This window comes from Taudactylus pleione, unplaced genomic scaffold (assembly GCF_031769625.1).
Source record: "Taudactylus pleione unplaced genomic scaffold, aTauple2 ptg000522l, whole genome shotgun sequence".
Lineage (NCBI taxonomy): Eukaryota > Metazoa > Chordata > Amphibia > Anura > Myobatrachidae > Taudactylus > Taudactylus pleione.
The window spans coordinates 234,490-247,743 of NW_028284924.1; the positions used below are offsets into that span (position 1 = coordinate 234,490).

The 13,254-nt window shown below is 48.3% G+C and overlaps 1 protein-coding gene across 1 annotated transcript in view; it reads right to left on the reverse strand.

Annotated features, from left to right (window-relative positions):
• PTK7 (protein tyrosine kinase 7 (inactive)) overlaps nt 1-13,254 on the reverse strand; it is a 79,561-nt gene that overhangs the window by 36,791 nt on the left and 29,516 nt on the right. The window contains exons 12-13 of the mRNA XM_088450693.1: nt 4,448-4,598; nt 3,630-3,757 (exon numbers count right to left, since the gene is read on the reverse strand). Coding sequence (XP_088306819.1) covers nt 3,630-3,757; nt 4,448-4,598 — 279 coding nt within the window. The remainder of the gene's footprint in view (nt 1-3,629; nt 3,758-4,447; nt 4,599-13,254) is intronic.

Genomic DNA, 13,254 nt, shown 5'->3' on the forward strand with positions numbered 1-13,254 from the left:
CGGATACAGACGCCGCCGAAACCCTGAAAGTTAGAAGACCGGCATCCCATGAGGTAATCCCACATATGACCACTGCATATTTTGTGAGCGGCAAAAAGATATTTGAACCTCAGACGTGTTGGAGGGGAAAAACGTCACAAAAGCATCACCATGCGATGGCCATGGTAGGACGGGCAACAGGCCCTGAAAACGAGTACATTGATTTCAGGCAAAGTTACCACCTACGGATCCGTAAAATTCGTCCAGGCCGGGATGGGAGGCGTATTAATGCCTGTAACCCGATGATTAACATACAAATCCATCCCAGAAGGGGATTTCCATTACTTGTGAGGACCCTCAGGGAATGGGAAACAGGAGGCCTTTGTGACTCCTCGTATCTGGGGACAGCCAGACTCCCGCTATGAGATCCACCCGCTGGGCAGAAAACGGGAGATGTATGATACTGGTGCAGGATCGACATTCTCTATATCCAGAATGAGCCTGGCTACCAGCCCCAAAGCAGGGATAATAATACTTGAGATCGGCTCCCCCCATGTGAGAGGGAAAGAGCCGAATATACCATCCAGTTCACGGCAGAGCCACTGGTCAGTAACCACAGGGCGTATATCACGCCAATTAGTATTTCGTATAAAACGACATCCACCAGGGTGGCCGTTGTGGTAATCCCTGCAAGGGGAATGACAGACCGATGTGGTATCGGAGGTAATTCATGTACTGTGAAAAACCCTGGCGGGGAGCGACAGTCTGTTGCACAGGGGTAAATTGCAAGAAATTGCGAGATACCCCGAGTTCAAAAGGGCAGTATGGTGAAGTAACTCCAAGTGAGTGACGACAATGGGGCCCGCCCGGCGATCCTCAAAGGAGAGGATCCTGAGAAACAACGCCCTTTAAGGGGGTCGTGCAAGGGACCCGGCACCAGATGGTGCCGCATACATAAACCTTTCTGAGTTAAAATCCTCCGCACTAATTCCTGCAGGCTATGACTTGCAGGATAGCAATAATGGGTGCAGTATCGTGTGCAATCTCCTGGTCAGATATATCTGACTATCTTGACGGAAATATTAAGCAGCGCCATACCGGTCCTGACTGACGCTAAGATTAGCTGCAGGGACCCATTATCAGCGTATGCAACTCACAGTTCCATCTAAAATATGGCAACGTGCAGCACGCAACAGTATGTGACAAACCTCACAGATATTAACAAATATATATGTGAGGTCTCAGAACCACCCCAGGTACACCTGTATTAGGGCAGATAAAGAAAAGGGATAGATATACACTGACAGGTGAGAGAAAAAGCAGACAGTCAGCACTAGCATAAGTCACATACAATGCAGAAAAATATATATACATACATAAGCATGACATATAATATACTGCACAATGTCGCTACATTCAACTGCCCAGATTCAGTGTCTGGGAAGGCTATAGCGCTGTGTACACTCACCCAAAATGGCCAGGTACGCAGGGGGACTGGGCTCACTGACATCCTAAGAGTTCTGCAGCACCACAGAGAGAAAATGGCCACTGGAGACCTCAGAAGAAGCGTGGCCCGCGGAGGAAGCAGCTCAGCGACGCCAGACTGTAGTATTGAAAGGCGCGCTGAGCTGAGGGGAGGAGCCGCTAGACAGGGAAGGCTTCCTCCCCTGGCTAGCAATTGACCCCCCGGGATGCCGGCTCCCGCTGCCGCTATAATCCCTGGTGGGCTGTGGACACGCGGGGTATGCCTCCATGGAGGGGGAGCCCGCCGCCACCGCTAGCGCCTCGGGTCTGTCCCCAGAGACCGGAGGCATAAGGCTGCATATTCACACGTGGATCACCGCAAGCGGTGACCACGCGACTTACCTGTCCCCGTCGATCCGGCAGCAGCCCAGGGATTCCTCCAGAGCCCGGCTAGTACAGACTCTGGGGTCCCGCTGCGATCCCCAGATCTGTACTGGCGTCGCAGCGCCGGCGGGGTGTAGGAGCGGCAGCTCAGACGTCCATTGGACAGTCTGATGCTGCCGCTCTGAAGAGTAGTAAAAAATAATAAAACAAAACTCTTTTAAGCTTAGAGGCTGCTAAGCAGCCCCCCTGCAGTAACGGTGACCCAACTCCGGCCGGGCACCAACTTAAACTGAGGTGCGCCTGGCTGGGGGGCGGGGTTATAGGGAGAGTGGACCCAAGTGCATCCTGGGAGCTAAAAGCTTTAACTGCGTGGTGCCCGGATTTGGTTCCCAACCTATACCCCAAGGTCAACCCTGTGGACCCCCTATGGACCCTGAAGTAGAAAGATACTCTATACACAGTGTGACCCCCCCAATTTATGCATAATAATGTATCTATACAGAGTGACCCCCAACTTATACCTAATTATCTATATACAGCGTGACTCCCCAACTTATGCCAAATAATTTAGTTATATACAGTGACCCCCCAACTTATGCTGAATAATTTAGCTATATACAGTGTGATCCCCCAACTTATACGTAATAATTTCTATATATACACAGCGTACCCCCCAACTTATGCCTAATTATCTATATACAGCTTAACCCCAACTAATGTGTAATAATCTATACACAGCGTGACCCCCAATTTATGCCTAATAATGTATCTCTATATACGGTGTTACATGGGTGTCTCACCTAATAATATATCTCTATATACGGTGTTACATGGGGATCTCACCTAATAATATCTCTCTATATACGGTGTTACATGGGGATCTCACCTAATAATATATCTCTATATACGGTGTTACATGGGGATCTCACCTAATAGTATATCTCTATATACGGTGTTACATGGGGATCTCACCTAATAATATATCTCTATATACGGTGTTACATGGGGATCTCACCTAATAATATATCTCTATATACGGTGTTACATGGGGATCTCACCTAATAATATATCTCTATATACGGTGTTACATGGGGATCTCACCTAATAATATATCTCTATATACGGTGTTACATGGGGATCTCACCTAATAATATATCTCTATATACGGTGTTACATGGGGATCTCACCTAATAATATATCTCTATATACGGTGTTACATGGGGATCTCACCTAATAATATATCTCTATATACGGTGTTACATGGGGATCTTACCTAATAATATATCTCTATATACGGTGTTACATGGGGATCTTACCTAATAGTATATCTCTATATACGGTGTTACATGGGGATCTTACCTAATAGTGTATCTATTTGTAGTGCGTCTTGTGGACTCGTACATTAGAACAGAGTATTTCAGAGGGTGACATCTCTGCTCACACGAACTAATCTGTGACAACATACTGAAGTCAGATACTACAGCTGACCTGGTCGGAGAGAGGTTTCCTTCCTGCTTAGCAGATGCAAATCCAACACTGTTCCTGCGATACACAACCTGAATAAGCACTCCCTTTAATTATTTAAAGCAAATATGTGTTATTCTGCTCCAATCGGAACAGCTATGACAACTGTCGCAAAGCACTCAATCACAATCTGTCTGGCAAAGATCTGACTGTCTGTGAAGCCCAATGCAGGACATAGAGGTGTAAGCTGTAGCAGACTACTTATAATACAATACAGTTCAAAGCAGATGAAATGAGACTTTGAATTCCTGGGCCCTTTTCCTAGCTCCTCATCTCACCTACAACATAGAGGAAGGTGTCGTGGTGCATGATGTTACAGGCGTTGCCAGCAATACAGGTATATTTCCCAGAATCCTCGCTGGTCACGTGATAGATAACCAGAGAGCCATTCGGCATGATCTGAATCCTAGAAACAAAAAAAAAAAAAAAAAAAAAGAGTATGAGAGATTCCCATGGTTGAGTGCAACGCGCACAGCCTGAACTGCGAAAGTGGTGCAAAAAGCTTTTCTTTACAAGACACGGCAAATAAACTGCACCTGCCCAACTCCCAAAAGGGCCACATTTACTTTTCCAGTAATAACTGTAGAGCCAGCGGTCACGCCACATATTACCAGCAGGGTGTACTCCAAACACATACAGTATACAGGCACAGCTCACTCCCAAGCGGCCACTGAGCAAGCCCAGCCCCCTCCCTGGTGGTCAGTGTATGTACCCGCTAACGACACTGAGCACCAGGACAGTTCACTTTTATCCTGACCGGCACAGGACGCCTGTCAGCTGACTGCACATTATTAGTGCTGACAGCTGCCGCAGAGAGGCTGGACGAGCAAGTCTGCAAGTGATGCCCCCTCCTGGAGCCAGGGCTCCCTGTACATGACTCCCTCAGGTGGTGCTGAACCCTGTATAGAACAGATGAGACCTGCCTGTATAATTAGTGGCTCATCCCAGATCGGAGTCTCACTGGTGTTCACTTCTACAGATTATTAACCTGCCCACATTCCCAGTGCAGGTAATGACGCCTCCCATCCCCCAGAACTGTCCCGTCTACACCTCTAGGTTTAGTCTTAGGACAACAGTGGGACAGTATGGAGCTTACCTAGGATATGACTTGGTGCCGTCCAACATGCCCTCCCGTCTTGTCCACTGAATATGTGGAATGGGGTCACCGGTAGCCTGGCAGTGCAGGATCGCTGGGTTCCCATGGTAAACCGTTGTGTTCTCCGGAACAGTCTTGAAGCTAATAAACACTTGATCACAAGAAAAAGTGTATTACTTTAGAGGGACAGTTACCATTATACTATAAAATCTCATTGCTAAGAGTATGCACTCTCTTCCTTTATATAGACACTTCTATTTTTCTCATTTTGCAATGGGCCTTACTTCATTTCTGTGCAATCTGCCCATACGTTATACTATATACCACAGAAAGGAAAAGGTTGGGTCACTGCTGTACAGCATTCTATGCATCCTGCCCATACGCTATACTATATACCACAGAAAGGAAAAGGTTGGGTCACTGCTGTACAGCATTCTATGCATCCTGCCCATACGCTATACTATGTACTACAGAAAAGAAAAGGTTGGGTCACTGCTGTACAGCATTCTATGCATCCTGTCCATACGCTATACTATGTACTACAGAAAGGAAAAGGTTGGGTCACTGCTGTACAGCATTCTATGCATCCTGCCCATACGCTATACTATATTCCACAGAAAGGAAAAGGTTGGGTCACAGCTGTACAGCATTCTGTGCATCCTGCCCATACGCTATACTATGTACTACAGAAAGGAAAAGAATGGGTCACTGCTGTACAGCATTCTATGCATCCTGTCCACACGCTATACTATATTCCACAGAAAGGAAAAGGTTGGGTCCCTGCTGTACAGCATTCTATGCATCCTGCCCATACGCTATACTATATTCCACAGAAAGGAAAAGGTTGGGTCACAGCTGTACAGCATTCTGTGCATCCTGCCCATACGCTATACTATGTACTACAGAAAGGAAAAGAATGGGTCACTGCTGTACAGCATTCTATGCATCCTGTCCACACGCTATACTATATTCCACAGAAAGGAAAAGGTTGGGTCACTGCTGTACAGCATTCTATGCATCCTGCCCACACGCTATACTATATACCACAGAAAGGAAAAGGTTGGGTCACTGCTGTACAGCATTCTATGCATCCTGCCCATACGCTATACTATGTACTACAGAAAAGAAAAGGTTGGGTCACTGCTGTACAGCATTCTATGCATCCTGTCCATACGCTATACTATGTACTACAGAAAGGAAAAGGTTGGGTCACTGCTGTACAGCATTCTATGCATCCTGCCCATACGCTATACTATATTCCACAGAAAGGAAAAGGTTGGGTCACAGCTGTACAGCATTCTGTGCATCCTGCCCATACGCTATACTATGTACTACAGAAAGGAAAAGAATGGGTCACTGCTGTACAGCATTCTATGCATCCTGTCCACACGCTATACTATATTCCACAGAAAGGAAAAGGTTGGGTCACAGCTGTACAGCATTCTGTGCATCCTGCCCATACGCTATACTATGTACTACAGAAAGGAAAAGGTTGGGTCACTGCTGTACAGCATTCTATGCATCCTGCCCACACGCTATACTATGTACTACAGAAAGGAAAAGGTTGGGTCACTGCTGTACAGCATTCTATGCATCCTGCCCACACGCTATACTATATACTACAGAAAGGAAAAGGTTGGGTCACTGCTGTACAGCATTCTATGCATCCTGCCCATACGCTATACTATGTACTACAGAAAGGAAAAGGTTGGGTCACTGCTGTACAGCATTCTATGCATCCTGCCCATACGCTATACTATATACCACAGAAAGGAAAAGGTTGGGTCACTGCTGTACAGCATTCTATGCATCCTGCCCACACGCTATACTATGTACTACAGAAAGGAAAAGGTTGGGTCACTGCTGTACAGCATTCTATGCATCCTGCCCACACGCTATACTATGTACTACAGAAAGGAAAAGGTTGGGTCACTGCTGTACAGCATTCTATGCATCCTGCCCATACGCTATACTATGTACTACAGAAAAGGAAAAGAATGGGTCACTGCTGTACAGCATTCTATGCATCCCTGCCCGATTCACTTACAGCCCTGCATCCCTGCCCGATTCACTTACAGCTCTGCATCCCTGCCCAATTTACTTACAGCCCTGCCCGATTCACTTACAGCTCTGCATCCCTGCCCGATTCACTTACAGCCCTGCATCCCTGCCCAATTTACTTACAGCCCTGCCCGATTCACTTACAGCTCTGCATCCCTGCCCGATTCACTTACAGCCCTGCCCGATTCACTTACAGCTCTGCATCCCTGCCCGATTCACTTACAGCCCTGCATCCCTGCCCGATTCACTTACAGCCCTGCATCCCTGCCCGATTCACTTACAGCCCTACCAGATTCACTTACAGCTCTGCATCCCTGCCCGATTCACTTACAGCTCTGCATTGCTGCCCGATTTACTTACAGCTCTGCACCGCACCTTTGAGTGTAAATTTGAAGACAGGAAACCCCATGTTAGTTGAGCATTTGTCTTATGGACGGGATGGTGGTGGCTTGACCATCTGCACTCTGGGCATGATTCAGACCCGCTCGCGAGACCCGGATAGCGACGGGCAATCAGTCGTTCCGGGTCTCGTACCAAAGGGGGCGTGCTGTCGATGTTGAGTGACAGCACGCCCCCTTTGGTGGGCGGGCCCGAGGGGGTGGCTGCCCAAACGGAGGCGTTCCCATGTGAACGCCTCCGTTTGGGGGCAGCCCCACTGACATCACGAGGGTCTCGTCGCAAGCCAGATGGTCTTGACCATCGCGACCATCTTCCTGGCCGCTCGCTATAGCTGTGGGTGCTATGCTCTAAAAAAACAAGGCGGCCGGCCCTGATTCAGAGCAAGCGCTCTGTTAGAGTGTCCGGCTCTGAATCAGGGCCTCTGTGTGAATGCACATCAGGCGCTCCCTGTGTAGCCATTAGGAATAATAGGGTAAACCATCCCATTGAGGAAACCTGCAGATCAGAGAATCCCAGGTTACTGTATAAAATGTTTGCATCCAATTTTAGATGATGTATAGTATTGCTTCCTGTGATGAGAGCTAGCCACTCATGCAGTAATATTAATATGTAATAGCCCAGCCCAGACTTAGAGGCACCAGGATGGAGAGCCACTGACCGCAATCCTGGCACTGAAGGAAATGTTGGACTATGTAACAACCACCCCCTGCCAGCCTAGATGTAACCAAAACTGTACAGCCATGGCCAAAAGTTTTGAGAATGACACAAGTATTGGTTTTCACAAAGTTTGCTGCTTCAGTGTGTTTAGATCTTTTTGTCAGATGTTACTATGGTATACTGAAGTAAAATTACAAGCATTTCATAAGTGTCAAAGGCTTTTATTGACAAATATATGAAGTTTATGCAAAGAGTCAATATTTGCAGTGTTGACCCTTCTTTTTCAAGACCTCTGCAATTCGCCCTGGTATGCTGTCAATCAACGTCTGGGCTATTGTGGGGTTGCTTCTCAACCATGGGAGTGAGCTCACTCACAATTTTGCCTAAGAACACAGCCATGAATAAAGAATGGTACCAAAACAACATCCTCCAAGAGCAACTTCTCCCAACCATCCATGAACAGTTCGGTGATGAACAATGCCTTTTCCAGCATGATGGAGCACCTTGCCATAAGGCAAAAGTGATAACTAAGTGGCTCGGGGAACAAAATATCGACATTTTGAGTCCATGGCCAGGAAACTCTCCAGACCTTAATCCCAATGAGAACTTGTGGTCAATCCTCAAGAGGCGGGTCGACAAACAAAAACGCACAAATTCTGACAAATCCAAGCATTGATTAGGTAAGAATGGGCGGCCATCAGTCAGTATGTGGCCCAGAAGTTGAATGACAGCATGCCAGGGCGAATTGCAGAGGTCTTGAAAAAGAAGGGTCAACAATGCAAATATTGACTCTTTGCATAACTTAATGTAATACCCCTTTTACACCAGAGCTAAAACCCGGGGTATTGCAGGGTTAACCTGGGTAGCCACTTGGTGTAAAAGGGGACAGGGTTGGATTCCTGGGTCGAGTGACCCGGCGATCCAACCCAGGTAACTTGCAGGGTTTAACACGGGAATAACCCGTGAAACCCTGCAGTGTAAATGGCGCAATCCGGGTCACGATTGCCTGGAGCGCGCCGCATGCCAGCCGATTGGCTGGCTTCAGTGGCGCTTGGAGATGACCTCATCTCCAAGCGTCCACTTCCACGCCGGGAGAGTCGGGTCACTGCAGACCCGGCTCCGTTGTGAACGGCGGTGACACTGGAATTTCCTTGGTCGGCGCAGTCTAAATTCCGGGTCTGATCCGGTTTGGAAACCTGTTCCAACCTCCGGGTCAGACCCGGAATTTAGGTATAAAAGCTGTATAATTGTCAATAAAAGCTTTTGACACTTATGAAATGCTTGTAATATTACTTCAGTATACCATAGTAATCTGACAAACAGGTCTAAACACTGAAGCAGCAAAACTTTGTTAAATATAATACTTGTGTCATTCTCAAAACTTTTGGCCATGGCTGTATACAAGGGGCAGAACAGACCCATGAAAGAGATTCCCTAGCTTGAACATCTGGAATAATCATCAGTATCGCAGACTGATGTGTAATGGCCCCTAGTCAGTGGTATCTTCTGGTCATTAAACATTCTGCATTAAGGTTCTCCCGGACGTCTATTTTCTGCTGTGAACTGTGACAGACAAGTGCTAAGAGTCTAGTCTGTTCCCTAGCTGTCTGTGATGAACTCGACTTCAAAAAGGCAATGTCCTGTCTGCTAACCAGAGGTCCTCATACAGAAGTAAGCGGGTCAGGAGGAACCAGCCACAGTCACCAGCAAAGAGGTGATACAGCAGCTGTACCAACACACAGAAGTGGTTCTAGGTGCCGGTGGAGGAGCCTTCGGGTGGTAGTGACTACAACTAGTGTACAGTTGAAACTCAGTCGGTGATGTCTGGCGACACCAGTAACAGCAGGTTACTGACAGTCAGAGGGACCCCTGAGACAATTAGCAATGCAAACTATTGAGAGAAGTATCCCAAGACTGTGACAACCATACTGAGTCAGGCAGGTTACAGCGAGTCAGATAAATGGTAGCCTACAGTCCAGGTATTCCCAAATGTCCGACTACGTTACTCTGTTAGTCAGGAGCTTGGATGTGGATCGGAAGTAGATAGCGTGATCGGTGGAATCGGGTTCGAGGAACAGGAAGCGGCAAAATGTGGTGTAGGGCCACAGCTGCCCACCTCCATCGTTAACGATTCACCTCGAAAATCCCTTGCTACGCCATTCCACTAATCCTCACAGTCCTGCTTCTATAACCAACAATAAAAGTCTTTTAATAGACCAGTTCATCAGGTTCTTGTGTGTGTTTGGCCCTGGTCTCCCTGCATGTTAGGGTCAGCAGCATACTCTCTCAGGCTGCTAAATCAGAACTTGGTGGCATCACACACAGTATCTGCTCTGAGTGCAAGAAAAGGGGGGTGGCGTTACTGTGAAACCACTTTCTTCTGTGAAGGATATTGGGGGGAAGCAGGGGCACTTCCTGTGATACAACTACTAGTGAGAGAAGTGATCACAATACTGAACACATACAGTACCTAGGGTCCCAGAAACTGATGCAAAACATTTTTAAACCCCCATCTATAGACATCCCCTCTGCTGTTTGCGCTCAGAACTAAACCATGACGCCAAATGTTAGTATGGTATATTACAGCTATGGAAACACATCCCGTGCATGAGGCAGCGAGGGCCTATGGCCCCATGACTGGCTAGAGAAGTAAGGAACTGATTCATGGCAGCGATGCCTTCCGTTCCCCGAAACGGAGGCGTGTCTCCACCACTGGGGGGGGGTGTGAGAAGCCAGGATCTCCGTCGGCTAACTATGACATAAGGGGCCATGAGACAACTGGGGCAGGGGAGCGGTACATGGAGCTGGTAGAGGACTGGGCGACAGCGTAGCTTCATCCCAAGGGGTCAGGAGACTACTGTCGGAAAGGGTTATATAGAAACGGTAAATGACTGGGTGGCATTAACTCCATTACGATGGGTTAGGAGACGGCGGTGACGGGGTACATAGTGCTGGTAAACTTAAAACCTATCCCCATCTTAATACTTGTCAGCAATCATCACCTCTGGACTGATAAATTAAGTTTCTGCAAGGGCGGAAGTTGGACCCATGATACATGAATAACAATGAGAGCATCCCATACATGGTAACATGTGGTCACTTATGGAAACCCTAACTCTATACCAGTGTCCTATACTAGATAAACATGCAGCCTAGTTATGCTTTGTTCCATGGTTAGTATTCCCCTAAGGGAAGACCATTGGCGTGTTCACCATGCATCTAGGGAGAAAGGCATCAACGGCGAAGAACCATCGGATCTCCGACCTCGCTGGCAAAATCAGCCATTGGTAGCAAATCTTAGTCGATAGCCAACCCGATTTCCCCATTTACCAGGGCAGAAAATGGAAAATGTTCACTGTTTATATTCATTTGGCATTCAAATAGTTAGATTACACTTAGTATGTATTGTGCTGTGTTGGTTTCACTTGCACATTTGCTGAGAGCTAATTACACCACTCAGGTGTTAATCATCAAACCTACTATGGAGCATATAGAAGTGCATTTTAGAGGACACCCAGCATGCACCTATTTTCTTTGAAAAAATCCGTTTGTCGGAAGAAACCGGTCAGAAGGTGTGCTTGGGAAATCCATTATTCCTACCTGCTGCTATCCATGACAGTGTACACACTGGTGTGCTGTTATCCAGGTGCATAATGATTTGCATGCTGTTGCACCGCTGAGGTTACGCTACATTCCGCTCAATAGAGATCCAGCATTCATGAGACCAGGGGGGGGGGGGTCATAGTCGCATCAGAGATACATTTGGCAGGTCGCAAACCAGCTCCGCTGGCCCCCTCATTACTACACATATCAATGTCTGGAGACCAGCGAGAGTGTATAACAAGAGATATGGTAAGAACTTACCTTTGTTATCTCTGTTTCTACGAAGTCCATAGGGTCCACAGGGTTGACCTTGGGGTATAGCTGGATCTGGATCCACGGGCACCACGCAGTTAAAGCTTTGCTGCTCCCAGGATGCACTTGGGTCCGTCCTCCTCTATACCCCGCCCCGGCCACAGGCACCTCAGTTGGTAAGCAGCTAAGGCCGGAGGAGGAGACTAAACATAGAGAAGGAAGACTGGAACACACAAGAAACCATACTCACAGAAATGGGAGACGGAAAACCGGTGACCAGCCACACAGCCCATTTGAAGCCAGGTGCGTCAGGGCGGGCGCCCTGTGGACCCTATGGACTTCGTAGAAACAGAGATAACAAAGGTAAGTTCTTACCATATCTCGTTTTCTACTTCAGGGTCCATAGGGGGTCCACAGGGTTGACCTTGGGGATGTCCCAAAGCAGTTCAACTAAGGGCGGGGACGCTCCTGTGCTGAAAGGAGTACCCGGCGCCCAAAGGATGCATCCTGAGAGGCGAAGGTGTCAAACGCATAAAACCTCAAAAACGTCTGAATTGAAGACCAAGTAGCCGCCTTACACAGCTGAACAGCGGAGGCGCCACGTCTAGCAGCCCAAGAGGGACCCACAGAACGAGTGGAATGAGCCTTAACAGAGGCTGGCACAGGTAAACCCTCCTGCGCATAAGCCTCACAAATAACTGAACGAAGCCAACGGGCTAACGTTTGCTTGTTGGCAGGCCAACCCCTCTTGTGAAAACCAAAGAGGACAAACAAAGAATCCGACTTCCTAACCGAAGCAGTCCGGTCCACATAGATTCTAAGTGCCCGGACCACATCCAAGGAAGCCTCACCAGCAGAAAGATCAGGTGACTGAAAAGCTGGCACAACAAGTTCCTGATTAATGTGGAACTTTGAAACCACCTTGGGCAAAAACTCAGGACGCGTGCGGAGCACTGCCCTGTCCTGGTGAAAAATCAGAAAAGGAGGGCGACAGGAAAGCGCCCCCAATTCTGAAACCCTCCTGGCCGAAGCAATTGCCAGGAGAAAAATGGTCTTAAACGTCAGCCACTTGAGCTCCACCGACTCAAGCGGCTCAAAAGGAGGACCCTGCAAGACCCTCAGTACCACCGTCAAGTCCCACGGAGCCACCGGAGGCACGAAGGGAGGCTGGATCCTGAGAACACCTTGGAAAAAGGTGTAAACATCTGGCAGTGTAGCAATCCGTCGCTGAAACCACACGGACAAAGCAGAGACATGAACCTTCAGAGAGGCCAGGCGTAAGCCGAGGTCCAAACCCGATTGAAGAAATTCCAAGATTCTGGAAACCCGGAACACCTGCGGATCATAGTTTCTGGATTCACACCACTGAAAATAAGTGCGCCACACCCTGTGGTAAATCCGCGCGGAAGCAGGCTTGCGTGCCCTAAGCATGGTACCAATCACTGAACTGGAGAAACCCCGAGACCTCAAGACGGCTGTCTCAAGAGCCACGCCGTCAAAGACAGCCGACCCAGATCCGGGTAAAGGCAGGGCCCCTGAGACAACAGGTCCCGACGCTGAGGAAGAAGGTACGGAGCGTCGATGGAGAGGCACCTCAGATCGGAGTACCAAGGACGTCTGGGCCACGCCGGATCCACCAGCACGAGCGTGCCGCCGTCCTGCTTGAATTTCCGCAGAACCCGAGGAAGTAAGGATATCGGAGGAAACAGATACGCCAGGTGAAACGTCCATTTCACCGACAGAGCGTCTACCAGACAGGCGCCTGCGTCTCTTGTCCTTGACCCGTAAACGGGCAACTTGTGATTGTGACGGGAGGCCATCAAGTCCAGCTCCGG